The sequence below is a fragment of the Camelus bactrianus genome, chromosome 33 (assembly GCF_048773025.1).
Source record: "Camelus bactrianus isolate YW-2024 breed Bactrian camel chromosome 33, ASM4877302v1, whole genome shotgun sequence".
Lineage (NCBI taxonomy): Eukaryota > Metazoa > Chordata > Mammalia > Artiodactyla > Camelidae > Camelus > Camelus bactrianus.
In genome coordinates, this window is record NC_133571.1 from 9,674,659 (window position 1) to 9,695,365 (window position 20,707).

Here is a 20,707-nt window from a genome sequence, read left to right on the forward strand (position 1 = left end):
TCAAAAACTTCCATTGGTTCTGCCCGCTGCATGGGCAGGGAGGGCCCTCAGCACAGGCTGGGGTGGGCAGGTCTCTGCAGGCAGTGGTCACCTGGTCAGTGATTAAGCCAAGGCACCTGGATGTGGCTGCGAGAAATGCTCTCCTCACTGCTTCACAGGCTGTCCACATGGAGGTGGCCCTGTCTGTCCTCTGCCCCTTCTTTCTCTGCGTTCTTGGGTCAGTTTTTGCCTGAAATCAACAGTCTGATGTGTGTCCAGGTGTGCTCGGCCTTTGTGGGGCCCTTAAGAGCCAGGGGAGTGAGAAGCCTGAGTGAGTCCTTTGCAGCGAGACAGATTCCTCCGGGCACGTGTTTCCGCGGGTACGACTCCACAGGCGGTGATTCAGACAGGCTGCGTTCACAGGCCGGGTACCGCCAGCAGCGTCAGCACTCGGGTGGGAGAAGCTGGGGCCACCAGGTGTCAGATACAGACATTCTGGGAAGACCAGTCCCCCGAAGTCCTGCCCGCGGGAGCTGTCAGAATCCTTCTGGTTAACCTCCCAGGCGCCCAGTTCACAGAGAAGGTTGGTGGGGTTGCTCACCTCGCCCCCGGGGGCTCCTGGCTCTGCCGCACGGGTCTTAGTAGGAGGTTGCTTGGATGAACTTTGGGGACTTTTCCAGCCGTTGTGTCGGGACCTGCGGTTGAAACCTCTGAGTTATAGGATGTACGTTCATGGTGGAATTCTGTGGTTCAGCGGGTGGCAGAAGGCGAGGGGCAGAGAACTAGGTTTTCTTTAGCAGCTATGGGTGGGGAGACTCAGATTGGAAGAGGCTGAATTCTTGCTAAAACGGTGGCCCCCACCCCCGTGCACAGTGATCAGATGCATCTCTACCCTGACGTGTAAAAAACTCTAGAGAATAGAAAGCTGTGTGCGGGCAGGCTCCTCGGCTGTGTCTTAGAACCTCCCCTTGTCAGAGGTGACACTTCCCTGATCAGACTCTTGTATTTCACCCTGAAGCCTTCCGTTCTCTCACTTTAATTTCATTTGCTCGCTGACCCCTAACCCCTGAACTCACCCTGCTGCGCTGCCTCTGGCCTTGCTGAGCTTCGGACCTGGCCTGCTGGTAACATTACCGCACTGAACTCTCCCCTAACCTTTGTCAGTTTAATTTACAAAGTCGAATTAACCTTTGATTCTGGAGTTTTCTATATTTGACCTAATTTTTTTTCTTTTTATCTATTTTTTTTCTCTGTTTCTGTCTCTTTCTTCTCTTTCCTCCTCCCCTCTCCTCCCCTCCCCGTGTCTGTCGTCACACACATCATGTTGGACGTCACTGGGACATCCCCACTGCCATATTTGTTTTTAAACCTTCTCTCTGGGGACCCATTGCTTGGTGCCTGCAGCGACCCTGGGAGGCTCCACCGTGTCCGCCACCTTTGCCTCATTGCTTTTCTCTGCAGTGACTCTTCTCTTGCTCTGTTAGGAACTTGAAAAACACACACAAAAATTTAAATTTGCTTAAAAGCCCCGTTCCTATGAGAATGGTCAGTGCCCCCTTTGGCATACTCGTTCAGGACCTCCACGGCCACACTGCCAAGCTCTCTGTGGAAGAGGAAGCTTTGGCAATTGGAAAAAGCTGGACCTCCAGACTTATTGCCATTCAGATACTTTTGTGCCATTTCATAAGGAGTTTGCCCCCTTTTTCATGGTAGTGCAAAAATGTTCAGGGGCTCTTTTCTTTAAATGCTATGTAAAACACACACACGAACGCACTAGGTTTTCAGAAGAGTTTCTGCACAGCTGCTACTTGCTTGCATTTTTGGTTCTTACCTGAAAATGATGTGGCAGAGAAAGAGTTCTAAGTACCCTCTAAAGCCTGTATCAGATTGTTAAAATCACCACATGCCCCAGTTCTAACCCCCTGCTCCTCCTCTGCCCTCAATAAGTAGTTGGCTTTGCCTGCACTGAAGTGCCTGTGGTAAGATCGCTGTGATTCACTGGAGCTTTTTGCTGACTTGATGGGCAGAGTCAGCCACCCTGTTGCCCATGCAGCAGAAGAAATAGGATTCACTGGGTATTTCTTGGGGCCGAGCAGACTTTCTGGGAGGCACTTTGGTCCTAGGTAGCACCCTACGCTGGCTCTGTGAACAGGGCCCACCTAGGATGTGCCCCACACCTGTGGGCTCTGGCAGGTGCGTGTCTCCCAGACGGGGTGATCCCTGCTGCCCTGCTAGAGCTCAGCCACAGACCTCGTGTCTTGGTGGATGTGGTCCAGCGGTGACACATTATTGCATAAGCATCAGTCCCCCAGGTGGAAAGCATCCGCTGTGAGCCTGGCGTGAGTCTCACCCTTCCCGACACGTGCTCAGCTGAGTGGAAGGAGGGGCCCACCCGGAGTGCCGATCAGTTAGAACTCGGCCTTTCATATTTCTCCAGTACCCCAAGCCCCCTGCTGGCTTGTGGCTTAGTAACATTTTTAAAACTGGTGTCTGGGCTCAGTGGCAGCGTGTGTGCCTAGCATGCACAAGGTCCTAGGTTCTATCCCCAGTACCTCCATTTAAAAAAAAAAAAAAAACTAGTAATAAATGAATAACCTAATTACCTCCTCCCCTGCCAAAAAAATTAAAATTAATTCTTGAAAAAAAAACTGATGAAAGCCAGCTGATCCCCTGCTGTTGGGGATGCACCTCCCCATGTGCCCAGGAGAGGAAGCAGGGTGCATTTGTCAAAGTCCTGCCTGGAGACTCTCGGGTGACTCGCGCTCAGTGGTGTCAGTGTGTGCGCTTGGGGGACCTTCTGCTGAATAAAAACTCCCTCCCTCCATCGTGGTCACATATCATTCCACTTACCTCATCTCTGAGCATCTCCACGGAAGTTTGGTTTTCATCATTTTCCAGTTTCTTTGTTTTTTGGTTCTGTTGTTTTTTTAATGTTCCAAGACTAGCCTTTCCCCTTTGGGAATCCAAATGAGCCTCTGGTCTGCGGGGCAGAGCTGCCCCTGTCAGTGGGCACAGGCCCGTGCCCCCAGCGCTGGCAGTTTAGCGAGTCACCTGCAGACGCCGGAGGCTACACACTAGCCAGCAGTTCAGCTGGGCAGTGCCTCTCACCCCAGCCCCGTCGGCCTCCAGCCCCACCACGAACCTCTCCCCCGAGGTCCCTGACCTCCCTTCACGCCAGGGCAGCAGAAGCAGGCACAGTCCTTAGGCGCAAGGCAGAGCAATGAGAAGCATCACGTGGTGCCTCCGGGCTTGGCGTGAGAATCCCAGTAACCTACGGAGGCCCAGGGAGGGGGAGACGGATCCTCATGCAGGTGGCCCATCACTGTCCCCCTGGCCGCCAGCATGCTCTTGATATCATCTTGGGCGGAAGTCACATATTCACCCTGGTCCCCGTCCCATACGTGAGAGCCAGTGTCCGAGTTTCAAAGGGACTCCGTGGAGATCGGAGGCCTGGCATCCATGACCCTGTCCCCTCAGCACGTGGTGCCCAGGCAGACCTCAGCTGAAGCAATTTGGAGTCATTGCATTGGGTCCCTTCAGACTGGCGCATTGGGTCCCTTCAGACTGGCCCATGGTTCATCAGGGGTGCCCTTCAGGAGACAGCGTTAGGACACACCCACTCCCACCAGACACTGAGTTCTCGTGTGGCTGCAGCGCCCAGCTCCGCCAGGACCCCCTTAGACAGGCCCCTCAAGAGGGACCGCTCACCGCCCAGCCCAGCCGCCGGGCCCCCGCGCCCTGGCTTCGCGCTGCCCGTGCTCCACCCGCCACAGGGCTTCTCTGCTTATTTCTAGAATATTTATACGGCAGGTTTGGATCATGTTTTTCTACTAATAAGGATGCTAACGTTGTTGTGTAGATAATCAGTGAGGCCTTTATGAAGTTTACACCTTTGCATTATTAAACGAAATAACAGTTCATGTGAACTCACCAGCGTGTTTGGATTTTATTTAGTAGCTGTGTATCCTGCAAAGCACCTCCTTTCCGTCCACTTCACGTGTACCTGGCTTACCCCGATTGCCCCAGAGAGCCGTGTACATTGCACCCCAAACTGGGGAGCCTGCTGGGTGGACTTCTGGCCAAAGGAACCGCTTTCCTCTCCTTTTCAGGAGCAAAGTGGTTTTCTGAGCTCTCCTAAGAGCTGTGGTGGGTCTCTGCCTCCTTGGACTTTCCCCAGAGAGAAAGTGCCTTTGCAGAGCCGGGAGATGGTCACCTTGGGGTCAGGGGCGCACTCTGGGCCACCAGATACACAACTCTGCTGCAGGTTCTTCGACTTTCACAGCTCCCTCTGCGCCTTTCTAACAGGCTGCACAGAGTGACCTGGTGCTAGTGATGCAGGAAAACGGATGTGGGGCGTGAGGATGGCCATATCCCAGGCTTCGGTTGAGCCCCGGGGATGTGCCCCACCAAGTGTGGGTCCTTGCCTTTGCACAGAAAAGAATTCAAGAGCGAGCCACAGTTGAGTGAAGGCGGATTTATTTAGAAATACATCAACAGGCAAGTGAAAGGCCACGAGGTGTGGGGGTTGGGTGCTCAGATTAGAGTAGAAGTAGGCACACACTCCATAGACAGAGTGCGGGCCATCTCCGAAGAGGGAGAGAGAGGAGGCAGCGGCCACGAGGCACCATGTTGCCAGTTTTTATGGGCTCAGTGGCTTCATATGCTAGTAAGTGGAAGGACCAGTCTAACTAGCCTGGGGAAGGGGCTGGGACTCCCAGGACGTTGGCCATTTCCCACTCTTTGACCTTTTGTGGCCAGCCTTGGGACTGCCATGGCACCTGTGGGCATGTTATTCACCATGCTACTATATTACAATGGGTGTATAATGAAGCTCAAGGTCTACTAGAAGTCAAATCTCCCACCATCTTAAGCCTCAAGGCCTCCTGGGGGCTGAATCTTTCTCCATTCTGATGTTAATTGCTGTGTTATTCCTTGAACGGCTGTGCCCTGCCCCCTTCCTGTCTCAGTAGAATCTAAGGGAAGGTTCTCACTGGCAAACCCTATTCTGTTTATAATCACAGTTAGTTGGAGTCCTCCTGAAAGCCCTGAGCCAGCTGTCTGTTCAGCAGATTCCAGGAAGGAACCAGCAGATGTGTAAGGGGTCCATGAGTGAATCAGAACCTCAGCTTAGTGGTTGCAAGAGTCGAAGGATGGAGAGGGCACTTCTGCCCTGACATCCCATGGCACAGGGCTTCCGGCCGTCCGGTCATCTGTGAAGTGTGAGACCATCTTCCCATTTTGAAGCTTTTAAGTGCCTTACATGTAGGCACATGTAGGTCTCAGTCTTGGGCAAGCCAGGTCCTTGATCAGTGCCAGCCCCTCTCAGGCCAGGAGCCACAGCAGATGGGCGGCCCCAGCTGTACAGGCTCCCAGGTCAGGGCAGCTCTAAGCCTGGAGGAACTGCACCCAAGAAGCACTCTGTGTGCAGGTGTGCAGACGGGGTAGCCAAGGGAGGGTGGGAAGAAGGGCGTGCCAAGAGAGGCCCAGAAGGTGTTTTCTTTTTCCTTCTGTAAAGCGTTAAGCAAGATGCTGGAGGCACCTTTGTCTTTCTGGTCTCCTGGACTATGCAGTTCTGCAGCAGCCTCCGAGAGGGAGTGAGTGTTGGCTTGACTTGGATACTCGTTTGCATCCGGCTGTTCCCCTTATGGGCAGTTTCTTGTAAAAGTGACACACGCCCTTTCTCCAGCCTGAGGGGCACCTCACTTCCTCTCCAAGTCTAGACTCTTACTGGTGAACTGGGTGGTCCTTTTTCCCTTGGGGATAAGTCTTTGCTTTCTCTCCAGCCATCAGGGATGTCAGTTAGGCCCAGGCCACCAGGTGAGACTACATGGCTCATCCTTGGGTGGTGAGTCATGGGAACAGCCATTACTCATTGTAACGTAGGGATGAGAAAACCGAGAAGCAGTGTTCCTCAGACTCTGGGGTGTCTAAGACTCACTGGGGTGCTCCAAATCCTGAGCCTGAGCCTCACCCCCAGAGATTCTGACTCAGTGGAACTGGGGAGCTTCAGGATCTGAATCTTGACAAAGCGCCCTAGGAATTTTGCTGCAGGTGGAAAAACATTGCACTGAAAGATATTTATTCTTCAACTAAAGGTAAAATCACAAGAATCTGTGAACACAGATGGCGCCTACCAAGTGTGTTAATCTTGCAGGAAAAAATCCTTCTCAGTGCACACTGTGAAGGAGATGGATGTGAGGGACTCTGTACCGTGTGCTGGGGACTGTAGGACGTCTAATGACAGGCTCGTAGAGTTGAAGAGGTCTTGAAGGCATCCTCTATCCCGGCCAAGGGATTTTGCAGCCTCAGCTCGAATGCCTCCAGCAACAGGGAGCCCATCTGCCAAGGCAGCTCACGCCACGTTAGAACAGCTCTGTTAGTTCTCTCCCATGGGAGCTGAAATTTACCTCCTACCCCCATTATTTCCATCCGGTGGTGATACTGAATAAGCCCACTTCCTCCTTCCAATGACACACCTTGAAATATTTGGAGACAGTATTCTCATCTCCAGGCTAAACACTGTCCATTTGTTCGGCAAATATTCTTTGAACGCTTCCTGTAAGTTGGGTTGTCCTACACGCTGGGGAGACAGGAGACAGACAAGGTACCTGCTAGGATAGCTCAGAGGGCGGGGCAGCCAGGTAAAAAGCATGGAAATGCACAGAAATGGTAAGAAAAGAATAAAACAGGGTAATGTGGTAGATACTGGGTAGGGATGCTGGAGCAGGTAAGAGGTCAGGGCAAGGGAGGGAGGAACCTCTCCAAGAAGATGACATTTGAGCTGATCCTGCAGGACCACAAAGAGCCACCCGTGAAGTGATGGGAATGGAGTGTCCCAGGCAAGGGATCAGCAGGGCATTAAGGCAGGAATGAGCTGGGTGTGTTCAGCAGATAGAAAGAAGGCCCATCTGGCTGGGGTGGAGGGCAGGGATGTGGGGGCCATGAGTTAGGATGGTCAGATGGATGGGAGATTCCACAGCACATGTAGGGCCTTTTAGACCAGGGGGAAAGGGTTTGAATTTTATATCAAATGAGGGGGAAGACCACTGCCCTACTTTCTGTTCTATATCATTGTCAGTCTTCCCGCACCCCCTGCTCCTTCCCTGAACATGCTCGTGCTGTCGGCCTCAGCCTTCAGGACAGGGCAGCCCTCATGGAGAGCTTTGCGGTGGTTTATCTTTCTTCTTTAGGGACATGATTAGTCCCCTAAAACCATATTTATGTATAAATCTCAGGATGTGGACTTAGTGCCATTGAGTCCAAAAATGCAGACATTCTCCCCCCACACGGATACCTTAGGCTCCTCCTTTAGGAGGCGGACACCTGGCACCTATTGAGTAGAGATGCCAGGAGACCACCAGGACTTCCAGCCCAACGTCATGGGTTGGAGAGGAGGCCCAAGGCCGTATTTCTTCCCTGTTCAGGGAAACAGCTTTGGGATTCTGAAGGCCAGGAAAGCCTGCATTTCTTTCCTTGCTTTTTTGTGTGGAATGCGTGAGTACTGTGGGGAAATAGGGTGGACGGTGAGCTGCTGGGGAGAAGACCTCAGGGCCTGTGGCTAGTTTCCTGCTGCCAAAGCCCGAGACAAAGTGGCCAGAGCCGGGTCCTCTGAGCATGGTGGTCCTCTGAGCACCTGTAAAAGTTTGCCCGTTTTTACAGGTGAGGAAATGGAAGTATGGGTGAGACTCCGTGCCAGTCTCAGACCTTCCTAGGGAGCAGACTGGGTCTTCAGTGTGGGGTTGAAAGGGACCAGCCGGAGAGCCTGAGGAGGGGGACTGGGAAGCAAGACCAAGGTCCGAAAGGAGCCAAAAATATTTGAGATCCAGGAAGGCTCCTTGAGCGCATGCCCAGCTGTGCCCTGGGTGCCAGGAATTAGGTTGTGAATGGTCATCTCTTAAGTGCTGGCTGGTGGCCTGTACCCTGAACTGAAGTTAGAAATAAAAGCCATCAGAATGGGACAGCTGTTGAAGGAGCCCGCCGTGCCTGAGCAGGGCCCCTGGGACACACAGAGGGTCCCCCAGGAATGCAGACCACATGGAGAAAGACTGTGTGGCCCATCTCTGACGCCTTGGGTTACGTGTTCCTTTCATTGTCTGGCATGTGATGTGGCCCGCAGTCCCCTGGGCCTGGCCTAGGTTCAACAAAGGCACAGTGAGACCCAGGTTGTGTTGGCCACGGTTCCTGCCTCCAGTCAACAGAGCTGGGTGATCCCAGTGGGTCTGGAGGACACAGGAAGCTTCAGACAAGGTCTGGTGGTGAGACCAGACCTTGGGCAAGCCAAGTCCCTGCCCCTTCTGGAACCCTGTGCCTCCAGAAGCTCCCCGTGGGTCCTTGCTTCCCACAGCACACCCTGTCCTCTCCCAGATGCTGGTGGGAATCACCAAGCGGTCAATGGGGCCACCGTGGACTCCTAGCTCCAATCACGAGAGGGCACTATGGAGCCGAGCCTGGGGTCCTTCTGTGATCCCGTCAATAGCCCAGGGCTCTGGGGAGTTCTAGACGAACACCAGGGAGTCAGAACAGGGGTGCGGAGTGCTGGTTCAGAGTGAGAATGTGTGTCCGTCTATGGTGGGCACTTGTCCTGTGTGAGCGAGCCTGTCGTGCGGGTGTGATCTCTGGGTGAATCTGCTGCTTTTCCTGGAGTCTGATCCAAGCGTGCCTGGCTCCCAGATGGTGAGTATTCCCAGACCTTCCACCTGGCTCACCAGCCTGGGGAGGCCTCCATGTCTCCAGAGTAAACGGGCTTCATTAGTCTTCCTGGTGCAGGGAAGGATGTGGTCCATGGTCAGGGTCCTCTGGAGCCGTTCCTGAAGAGGGGAGAGGAAGTGCAGAGGTGGCCTGGGCATCTTCTTGTGTCTGATGTCACCACCAGCCCAAAGGAAGCCCTGGGAACCCTCTGCTGCCCCATCTGGGACCCTGTCCCTGACAGCTCACAGGGCTCACGGGGAGACCAGTTGGGTGGGTCTAGGGCAGGCTCAGACATTGAGAGCAGTGATGGAGACACAGCTCCCAGTCTCCTCTGGGCGCTGACTTGTGGGTGCTTCATGCCCCAACCCCTGGTCTGTGAGATGAGGCTGCCATCCCTCCCTCTTGAAGATAGAAAGAGACCCTGTTTGAACAGCTGGGGCCCAGGTCTACATCTCAGTGTACTAACCATCAGCCATCCCTCTCTCCCTCCCACCCAAGCCAACGGCAGCCCCACCTCCGGCCTGAGCACCGGCGCCATCGTGGGCATCCTTGTTGTCACCTTCGTCCTGCTCCTGGTGGCTGTGGACGTCACCTGCTACTTCCTGAACAAGTGTGGCCTGCTCATGTGCATCGCCGTCAACCTGTGCGGAAAAGCGGGGCCCGGAGCCAAGGGCAAGGACATGGAGGAGGGCAAAGCCGCCTTCTCGTGAGTGCAGACCCGCCCACCCCTGCTGAGTGCTGGGCTCTGCCCAGCCTGGGGCCCCGCCACGGAGGCACCTCAGCTTCCCCACTGGACACCCCAGGGGAGCAAAGCATTAGAGAGATGTTTCTCATTGCATAATCTTGGGCCCAGCCCCACATCTAGAATCTCATAGAAGTTTGAGAATCCCTGCATAGGTCAGAAGGAGGGGAATTGTCAGAGCTAAGCTGGAGGGGTCAGCATTTGAGAGACACACTTGCCTTGCTGTCATTCATGCAGCGCATTCAGCAAATCTATGAAGCAGCCACTCCTAGCAAGGCACCACCCCCAGGCACTCGGGTACCGCAGTCAACAGAACAGATAAAAATGCCCGTCCTCCTGGAGCTGTCCATCCGGACAGAGACGCTGGAGAAACAGATCCTGAGCCAAACAGCAGGAACCTTCAAAGGCTGTCACTGGGTGGGGCTGAGCTGGAGCGAGGCAAGAGAAGACTGAGCGAGGAAATAAGTTGTTAGCATCACCACGTGCCAGGCACTGTCTATACATATACATATACGTACATCATACACTTATACATGCATGAACTTACATGTGCACGTACAGTAAGTACTTACATATCTGTATACTTATACATCATATACTTAAACATGCATGTACTTATGTGTGTATATGCATGTACATACATGCATGTGCTTACATACACATATACCTACTTAAATATACATAAACATAGAATGTCTACATGTACATACATGCATCATATTCATGTATGTGCTTCTATGTGCATATACTTGTGTGTACATATGTCCGTATGTGGTATAAATGTACATACTTACAGATACATGTGCATCGCACATATACATACTTATTTATGTATTATTGACATACATATACATGTACATACCTACATATGCATATCCTTATACGTGTATGTACTTATATGTGCATATACTTAACACATGTACGTACTTACACATACATATGCTTATACTTGCATGCACTTACATGTGTGCAAATACAGACGACTTGAGCGCTGATCTGTGCCAGGCGCGGTGCTAAGTGCTCTACGTTAATCGTCTCAGTTAATGTTCGTAACAGCTAGGTGAGGTAGACTATAATTTGCCCGTTTTTACAGGTGAGGAAATGGAAGTATGGGTGGGCAAGTCAGATGTGCAGGGTCACACAGCTGGCAAGATTAGGGGCCGAGATGCAGCACCTGGGTCTGGCTCTGGACCCCGCTTCAGCCTCGGGACGGGCGCAGGTGCCTGAGCTGTAGCTGGCGTCGCTGGGAGCCCCCTCCCCCGGCTCCCCGGGATGGAACCAGCAGAGCTCTCTCCACAGGAAAGATGAATCCAAGGAGCCCATCGTGGAGGTGCGAACTGAGGAGGAGCGGACCCCAAACCACGACGGAGGGAAACACACAGAGCCCAACGAGACCACGCCGCTGACGGAGCCCGAGTACGTGGCGGGGCGGGGCGGGGCTGGCACCGCCTCAGCTGAGCCCCACACCCACCGCACCACCCTGCCCACTCCTCCAGGCCTCCCGCCCACAGCTCCCCGCCGAGCATCGCAGGCTGGGATTCCGGAGTCCTGGGCCAGAAATGCCTGACCCTGCTCTCCCCCTAGAGAGGAGGCATCCTTGGTTCTATCTGGATGGCTGTGGCGGCCTTAATGGTCTCCATGCATAGGTGGGATCCTGAGACCCTGTGCCCAAGTTACACACACACCCTGGAAGTGACCGAAGGAGACAAAAGCCTCTCTCCCTTCGCTGAGAGAGGCTGAGCTTAGAGATTTGCTTTAGGATTTCTAAGAATTCTAGGGTTTTCTGTGTTCTTCCTAAAAGGTGGCAGGAAGGTGGGGACCTGGTAAAGTTCCCTGGCCCTCCTGGTCTCAGAAGCCTTGGGGACCCTCAGTCAGAAACCACATCCAGCTTTGTGGTAATGACCTCCTGGCTGTCATGGGTACTGTGGGTTTGAAGGAACTGGAGTTTAATGGAAGCACAAGCTGTCTGGCTGGACAGTCACAGACTTTGGGGGCCATTTGGAGCCCTCTTCATCTGCCTCATTCCCGAGCTTCCCCGCCACGGCCCGTGGACCCCGCAGGGCAGCTGGGCCTGATCCCCCAGGGACCTAGGATGCCTGCAGTAGTGGACGCCGAGCTCCAGCGGGCCTCTCCCTGGGTCCAGATGCAGGCAGGGGATGAGAAAGGCCCGGCAGGGCTGCAGGGGAGGGAGCCCTGTGCATAGCGGGAGGGAGTCAGCAGAGAGTCAGGGGACCCCTTTAGATGCCACGTTCTCTGTTGTCTCCTGTCTCCTCTTCTGCCCGCCTGGGCGTGTGTTCCTCTCGCGTCCACCTTTCTCTGTGGGCCTGTGTCCGTGCCTGTGCGTCCCTGCATGCCCGGCCCGCGGCCCCCTCCTCGGCCTCCGCCCTGCCCCGGCTTCTCTGTCTCGTCCCAGCTTCATTGTCTATCTCTTCTACTTCCTGTCCTCCCCACAGGCTGCCTGCTGACACCACAGCCACTGTCGAGGACATGCTGCCTTCTGTCACCACCGTCACCGCTAACTCTGACACTATCACCGAAACCTTTGCCACTGCTCAGAACAGCCCCACCAGTGAGACCACCACCCTGACCTCCAGTATTGCCCCCCCGGCCACGGCCACCCCTGAGTCAAACTCTGTGCCCGCCGGCCAGGCCACCCCTTCCAAGGGGCCCGGCGTAGCCGCCGCCTCCCCACCCCCGGCCTCAGCCCCCAAGGTTGCCCCCCTCGTTGATCTGAGCGACACCCCGACCTCAGCCCCTGCTGCCAGCAACTTGTCCTCTAGTGTCCTGGCTAATCAGGGGGCTGTGCTCAGCCCCAGCGCCCCTGCCAGTGCAGGCGAGGCCCCCAAGGCCCCTCCGGCCAGCAAGCCGGTCCCCCCCTCGGCCGGGGCAGCCGGTCCCCTAGCAGCAGCAGCAGCAGCTTCCCCGGCCCCAGAAGCCCCCCAGGCCAAGCAGGAGGCTCCCGGCACCACAGGCCCAGACTCCGAGCCCACCCAGCCCGGCGCCGCGAAGAGCCCGGCCGAGGCAGCCAAGGCCCCCGCTAGCCCGAAGAGCGAGGCTGCCTCCGTCAGCACCACAAACCCTGCCCAGGGCGAGGACTTTAAAATGGACGAAGGGAACTTCAAGACCCCAGATATTGACCTTGCAAAGGATGTTTTTGCAGCCCTGGGCTCTCCTGCTCCCGCCGCTGGGGCCAGTGGACAAGCCCCTGAGCTTGCTCCTTCCACTGCCGACAGTTCTGTTCCACCTGCACCAGCAAAAACCGAGTACGGCCTCTCTTTGTCCACTGTCATCAGGTTGCGTCCCATGGTGGTGTGCGTTTGTTCTGTGCCGTGTCCTCCTCGTTAGATGTGTCTTCCGCCTAAGCCAGGGCTTCTCTGAGGCGACTGTCAGCCCAGGGGCTGGGACAAGGCAGGGAGCGGGGGCAGGCAGCTGGCCCGGCAGGCAGCCGCCAGCTCACTAATTAGGCCACGGTAATTATGTTCTATCCTGATCGCCCTAGCAGTGGCGTCTGTTGTCCCTGGGGGAGCCCTCACAGTCGGGCCCCTGATGAGTGTGGCGTGGGAAGTGAGCTAAGGAGGTCGAGGCTCCCTGATCGGCCACCCTGGGGCCCCCAGACAGCGTGTCCTCCAGGGCCAGGCCGGGTCCCCACCAGAACAGTACGCTTACGTGGGAAGTAAGGAGGCAGACCCCGAAGCCCATGTGGGGAGAGAATCTGGTCCAGAAGACCCTGTCGCACTCCAGCCCAGATGCCCACACGCCCACCCACCTCTTCCTGCTTCTCCTGTCCTTGAGTGTCTGGGAAGACTCAGAGCTCCCAAGCACTGAGTGACTGTTGGGTCAAGTTCAAAGCAAGGTCCTTCAGCTTACAGGTGTCTCAAATGTGATGTCCACATGCAGTGGCACCAGCTGGGGCTGGGGTCTGAGCCTGCCCTGGTGCATCCTGAGACCAGATTCTCGCTCCTGGGACTGATTGAGGCAGAATCAGACCAGGGTTTTTATAGATGCTTCTGCTGCTGCACCCAGATATGCTGAGGTGCTGCCACCAACAGCTGCATGGGGACCCTGTCCAGGAGCCCCGACGCTGTCAGGAAGTAGAAGGACAGCCCTGCCCACTCAGCTCCACTCAGCTCCCTTGTAGCCTGGCAGCACGCTCCGGCCTCTACCAGGCCCCCATGGAAAGCTGCCTCAGTAACAGAGCATTTTCTTACTCTGCCTGGGCAAGCCACAGAGTCACCACCAGGAAAGGCAGAGCACAGAAGGGTGGGGGTGGGGACAGGCAAGAGCAGGGGGTTTTCAGGGCACCCCCTGGAGCCCAGCACCCCTCATTTGTAAGCTGGGTGGCTGCCGCTACAGCTGAGCAGGAGGAAAAGGCTGCGTCTGCTCTGTTTCCATCACCCCAGGTAAAGCTGGAGCCCTGGAATCAGGTTAGGGCTGGGAGAGGAAAGGGTACCTTCCTCTGATTCAGTGGCTGTCAGCTTTGGCTGCACGTTAGAAGCACTTAGGTGCTTTTAAAAGTCACCAGGTTCAGGCCATTTACATCAGAATTTCTAGGGACACGGCCCAGGCATCCGTGATTCTTAGAGGTTCCAGGTAATGCCAGCATGCCACTGAGGTTGGAGACCAGTGCTCTAACGGAGCCCCCTTTTGAGGCACTGGCTGAAGGGTGCGTTACTGCAAACTGTGGTCTCAGTGCTGTTTTCTCCGCTCTCTGCAGGAAGGGCCCTGTAGAAGCAAAGTCGGAGTGCCAGGAGACAGAAACGAAGCCAGCGCCAGCCGAAGTCAAGACGGTCCCCAACGACGCCACACAGACAACGGAGAACGAGAGCAAAGCATGATGGGTGACAAGACACCAGCAAAGATCAAAATAAAACGTGACACAACAGCTTCACCAGAGCATCTCCAATATCACACACACACACACACACACACACATCTCATTCCTCTAGTGTCTTTTGCCTTTAAAAAAAAACAAAGAAACTAAACAGATCAACATGGGATCCCCTTTTTGTAGATTTATAGAAAGGGTTTCTTTGTTGCCCACTCACTTGTAAGAAAATGAGACAAAAAGGTGAAACCCACAGCCAAACTAGGACACTCCGTTCCCTGAAACCATTTAAAAATCAAACAAAAGGACCCCAAATTAAGAAGCTAGAAAGCTCAGAAAAAAAACCCAGAAATCTAGGTTCAGGAAGACCGCACTTGGTGTTGCTCAATTGGCACAGACAAGGTTCAGAGAAATACTTCCAGGCACTGAGACTAACCGAATGAACAAAGTCCAAGTTTATTTTTATACTTTCAGTCGAGTTTGAACTCTGTAAAACCTCATAAATAAGTTATAATTTCTGTTCACTTTGTATTTGTTCAGTATGCAAAGTGTGTCACCTTCCTAGCTGAATTCAATTCCCACATAGACTCTTGTTTTGTAGGAAGAATGCCAGATTGCAGCTTCTGGGAGTAGATCTCAATTTGCAGTATTCGGATTTCTTTTCCTTTCCTTTTCTTTTTCGTTCTTCTTCTTTTTTTTTTTTCTTTTTATTATTCTTTCTGCCAACTTTGTTTTCCAGTGTTTACAAGTTGACAAATGTCTGACTTTGGTTGTGCTTCAATGTCCATGTAAAACAGCTGCCTTTCTTTCTTTTTTTTTTAAAGTTACAAATACTGCCTAGAGGTGGGTAGGGTCATCACAAGACAACTTTATGAAATATGATTGTTTACAGTGGCTCTCCCCACCCCCACCCCCAATTCTGATTTGAAGATTTTTGCCTGAGTGTGCAACTCAGGTGAAAAAAATCCATCTTGTTTTGGAATGGTTCTGCTTTTGGGTTTTCGGTTCTTTTTTTGTTTCCTTGGGGGTTAGACCACTTCTGATTAACCACCACCTGCCTGTATCTGTGAAAAGGATCTGCTCCCCAGGCGTCCCCGTCCTTCCTTTTGAAGGACCCTTAGGCTTTGTTGAATGAAGCAGAGAAGATTGTATAGTTGGGGCTGGTCTTGGTGAACACACGTTTTTACCCCAAACATCCCCTTTTTGTAGAAAGCCAAATAAAATATATACATACAATTTCCTTTTGAGCCCGGAATCTAGATTTGAGCGGAAGAGCATGTGTGCTTCAGGGAATTAGTGTCTTTTTTTGGAAATCTGTTGAAGTGAAATAACATCGGCCTTCTGTTCACTTAGGCAGCATTTGTAGAAACAAAAGAAAAGGAAAAAAAAAAAAACCCAAGCTGCTGTTTGGAGTCATAACACAACTTTCCTGGATTGGAAACCAAGTGGGGAAAAAAAGATACAGAAACTTTAAGGGGGATGGGAGGGGGGAGAAGGGAAAAGCCAGCCCTTTGTATAGAAATTTGCTTTTTTTTCCTCATTCTACTTTAGAACTGCAAGCTTGTGCACTGTGGATGCGTGAATATTTTAGTGTGAAACGTGTTTTTGTCATAGTATTGAAATAAAACTTCAACATAGTTTGGTTGTGGAAGGTTTAGCAGATAGTTCAGAAAAAAAATATTCAGGAAACAAAAATAACTTTTAAAAGGAACTGAAGCCTTTAAACAAAGAAAATGAAAGAAAAGTGATTATGATGATGAAGATGACAGTAAGTCAGCAGAAATCAGAATTCTGTAGGTACCTTTCCTGAGGTACCAAAGAGCAAGAGTTTAGGATGGCAAGAGTGCCCCCGAGTCTGATCTGTGGGCCACACTCCCCAATGTTCTGACACTTCTGCAGTCTGATCAGTGGCGCTTTGCTAGACGAACACTTCAAACTGTGAAAAATAACGGTCTTATCATTTGCTAAATGTGGGGTTATTTTGCATTTTCTCAGCTCTTGGGGATGGAAGTGGAGGATCCCAGGATACACAGCTCTGGCCCTTTTGATCCTCGGGCCTGCACAAATCTAGGGTTCGAATGCACAGGCCCTCAGGAACGAGTCAGGGGAAGACAGTTCTTAGAGCACACAGCAGATGGGAGCTCCTGGGTGGCTGAGACGGGAGGACCCAGCGGTGGGGTGATGGGCACTTCCGGTCCCCAGGTTGTCAGTGGAATCAATTCCTCATCTTGTGATGTTAATGGCTTCAACCACCTCGGCCGAGCCCACACTATACCTCATCAAGACTGTGCATTTCACTCCTAGTGGTTGTGGTCAAGTAAACTGATTTTGGTTCTGATGGTTAGGAAAAGGAAGAGGCATGATCGAGCCTCAGATCGCCTGGCCCAGGGCAGCTGACTGCCCTGCCTCCCCCCAACCCCGTCCCCTGAACCCTGGCTCTGCCATTATCTGGAACCCAAGACTCCGCCCACCTTTTGTTCGGCCTCTTTCCCATTATACATAGATCTGCCTCTGCATGCGCGAGCTTTCCTTTCTTTGGGAAAAACAAAAAACAAAAAAACAGAGCGATGCTTTCTCTAAAATCAAAGAGAGAGTCACTTTATTTTCAAGATGTTCTATCTTTTATGTTAAGAGATCAAAGCTTATAGTTTACCTTTTTTAATTTTTCGAAGGAGGGGTCACTCTGCCAGTTTCCCGTGTCTGTGTGTCTATCTGTGTATGTCATACATATGTATCTGCATAAATAAATACCGGTGTGGCCAGGTTCTGCTGGAGGGGCACTCGAGTGCCGTGTGCGGGGCCCCCAAACCCTGAAGGGCCGTGGTGTATATAGTGCAGCTTTCGAAGTGGAACGCTACTTTCACACTTTTCTATGGAGCCTTCCAAGTCCCAGGTTTTCACGGTAGGCTGTCTGTCCGGATGGTGGTTATCGGACCTCCATTCATTTCTACCCGGCATTCCCGACTCTGGGGGCCTTCTCTCTTGTTATAAACTTTTTACCAAGTGAAATATCGATACCACCTTTGTTTCCATTCTCACTGGTGTAAATACTGAGTACTAACTGAGAATTTTGACTTTGCATTCTGTCAGAATACTTGTGTTCAATAAAAATTGAAAGAAAAAAAAAACCATTATGGTCAAAATGGGATTTATTTCAAGCGTGTGGAAGTCTCTCATGTGACTCACATGTGACAACGCCTGCGATGTCTTTTTTTTTTTTTTTTTTAACCCAGGTTAAACCCAGTGACTTGAGTACATGTTGGCCTGAAGGATGGTCTCTGATCCTGTCTCTCAGGCTTCTAGAGGAGTCCTGATTTAGAAGGGCCAGATGTCAGATTCAGAAAGATTTCATTCAGATCCTCATTCTGCCACCTCCTTGTTGACCTTGGAAGAGTTACTTACTCTCCGCAAGACTCAGTTTCCTCTTTGGACCAGTAGGAAATACCGAGCTGGCAGAGTTGGGGCATTGGCTAATGAATGAAGCAGAACATAGGAAAGCCTAGCGTAGCACTTTTTTGGCACACAGTAGGCGCTCAGTGAATGGGAGTGGGGCTGCCACATCCCTGGTGTGCGATGGCGTCAAGCCCTCCTGGAAGGATAGCATACACCTGCGTGCCAAGGTGCCAACCCTGGGGTGGACACGTGAGGTTATTCTAGAACACGCAAGACCTCTCCTTCTTACTTTGTGACACTGCTCAGCACTTGGAGCCTTAATTCAGCCCCTGGGGTTTACTGAGGTCTCCCATCTAGACAGAGAGTGAAGAAAACTTTGCCTCAGCTGTGAATTCTCTTGCAGACGCTACTCTCCGGCTGTGTTGGGAAGAAGCACCCAGTAGAGCTGGAATTATCTATGAAACTGTGGAATGAGGAGTTCTGTAGCAGAGCTGGCCCCAGGGCCCCAGCGCCAGGACGAGGGTGTGGCAAGCAAGGTGTCTCAGGAGCAAAATGTCCCTCCTTCTCAGGGCCGACTCTACTCCTGCCCGAATCTGAACGATGCCGTCTTTTGTGTCCGTGTGCCCCGCCCCGGCCCCAGCCTGGGTCAGTGGAGCCTTCCCCGGGGCTGGTGTCTGCAGCCACTCCCCTGGTCTGATCCTTCCCTGGCCCTCGGGCCTGGGTAAATGGACACAGCCTCGTGCATCAGCGTGACCTCCTGGGCCACAGATCTCCAGCTGCACCTGGCGGGGCCAGGGGCGATGAGAGCACGTTGCTGACCCAGAGTTGGATGACTCCTCCGTTGCTCCATGAGGACTTGCTTCCAGAGCCTTCCTCCTTTAAGCTAGTCTCCTCTCAGATTCACTGAGTACATCCTGAGTGTGTCCGTGGTGCCCCAGGAGACAGCAGTGAACAAAACACTGTCTAGCAGAACGTTCCCCCGGGGTGTGGGGGTGGGCCACCCAAGCACCTGACACACCGCGTCATTAGGGCCGTTCACCAGGGTCCCAGTTCCCTCCTTCCCAGCATGCGATAGGGTTGCACTTCTCTGTTCACTTACAGTAGGCGTGGCCATGTGACCTGCTTCCATCAACGGAATATGAACAAGGAAGTGAATGTCACTTCTAGGCAGATCTTTTGAAAGCCAGTGGGTCTTATTGTGGCCCCTTTTCCCCTCCTCAGCAGTCAGCAACTCTGCACATGTCATCCCCTGGGCCCAGAGTGAGGGATGTGAACAGAGGACCCATGATGGACCCAGAGCTTGCGTAGGGGACAAACCCAGTAAACGTTTAACAACCAGCCCTCCAAAGGGGGTGGGAAGAGGGAGGCATATATGGCACATAGGTACGGGGGTGTGTGTGTGTGTATGTTTATTATAAACTTTACTGATATATAGAACGCAATTTACAAATAGTAAAACATACAGTACTCTACACTGAAATGCCATCTGTCCAATTGATGCAGATGATTTGGGTCATTTTTTGCTGAAGTCTTGCATCCGAAATCAACCCCTGGTTGCAACTGATGGATGAGCACCATTGTGTATGTTGGTTGATACATTCATTTACGTTAACAAGTAAAATGAAAGTGATGCCGAAGACCTGGGTGTCCCAGCGTCACTCGCTCATCGGCGGTGAGCGCCCTCTCTATCGAATCAGGCGTAATTTTCTGAATGCTGGAGCACGGCTTCAGTGCGATGGCTGCAGGCATGACACACCTCACAGTTTAATCTGCACCATCCGTATTTTCCCCGTCACTTTCTTTAGTCTAGACAAACACATGCAGAGAGAGACACAGAAAACAATCAAACCCTGATTTGTAGCACATGCTGGTTTCAGTGGTATGTAAATATTCCCAGTATGGCTGATTTCAGCACGCCGTCCCGGGACAAGGAGTTAGGGTTAGGTAGAGACAGCAGCACATCATATTTCCACCGTCCAGATAAAAGAGCACAGAGGTCATAGTAATAGGGAGTAATAACAATAAATCTTGTGTACATTGTTAATAGTAAAATGTACTAAAACATTTGAGAACTGAGGTGTTTTGAGTACATATTGCACTCATTTTTAATATGTTTGTTAATTGTAAGTTTATGTAATTTAACTTTTAATAATGGGTGTGCTTAACACTGACTCACAAATTTCCTTAAAATTTAACAGTTGGCTCTCTGGATCCAGTACAAGCTGGCTCCAGCATGCCTTTATGTTATAAACCACTCGACCTTAGGATCTGCTACCACAGTGCTGTTTAACCTACTGTGGTTAAATCAGGGAGTGTTGAGTGCTTAATTCAGTCCGGGTGAGGGAGGAGGTCAGAGTTGTCCGCTCTGAAAAGATGGCATTGAACAGTGACCTGAAAGAAGTGAGCTACTGAACCTTTCAAATATCTGAACAAAGATATGTTGGGCGGCGAGGACAGCAAGTGCAAAGGTCCTGGGGTGGGGACTTACTGGGTGTGTTTGATAAAGAGCAAGGAGGAAAGAGTGGCCGGAGCAGAGAACAAGGGATGGTGCAGGGCAGAGGCTGAAGAGGTAGGAGAGGAGTCAGACATATTCAGAGCTAGATCACACAGGGTCTGTAAACTATGGTTAGAATTTTGGTTTTTTTCTTCAACTGAAAAAGAAAGCCAAGGGACCATTTCTAGCAGAAGCCTGACGTGACTTAATTTTTAAAACTGTCACTCTGGCTGCTGGGTAGAGAACAGACCACAGGAGGGCAAGAAAGGAGGTAAGGATGCCAATTAGGAGGCAGTAATGTAGGTGGGACCAGATGGTGTGTGCGGAGCAAGCTGGTTCAGGTGGAGGTGGGCAATGGCCAGAGTCTGGCTCTGCTGACGGTAAGACCAGCAGAACTGGGTGATGGAGTGGATGTGGATTTGAGAGCGGCATCGAGGATCACTTCCAGATTTCGGGACTAACCAGTTAAAAGGATGGAATTGCCATTTCTTCTCTAAAAGGAGTGAAAGAAAAGCAGAGTCTGGTTCTGGACACTGTAAGTCTGAGATCCACACGAACATCCTAGTGGAGATTTTGAATAGACTGA

The 20,707-nt window shown here is 52.2% G+C and overlaps 1 protein-coding gene across 16 annotated transcripts in view; it reads left to right on the forward strand.

Annotated features, from left to right (window-relative positions):
* Window positions 1–17,363, forward strand: part of NCAM1 (neural cell adhesion molecule 1) — a 297,104-nt gene extending 279,741 nt beyond the window's left edge. For 6 of the 16 annotated variants that reach the window (XM_074357199.1, XM_074357200.1, XM_074357202.1 and 3 more), the window contains 4 exons: window positions 9,166–9,373; window positions 10,709–10,825; window positions 11,863–12,672; window positions 14,124–17,363. In XM_074357199.1, coding sequence (XP_074213300.1) covers window positions 9,166–9,373; window positions 10,709–10,825; window positions 11,863–12,672; window positions 14,124–14,244 — 1,256 coding nt within the window. In that variant the 3' untranslated portion in view covers window positions 14,245–17,363. Of the gene's footprint in view, window positions 1–1,383; window positions 3,906–9,165; window positions 9,374–10,708; window positions 10,826–11,862; window positions 12,673–14,123 lie in introns of those variants that run through there. The other 10 variants (XM_074357205.1, XM_074357206.1, XM_074357209.1 and 7 more) reach the window with 2 other exon arrangements.
* Window positions 17,364–20,707: the final 3,344 nt, after the last annotated feature.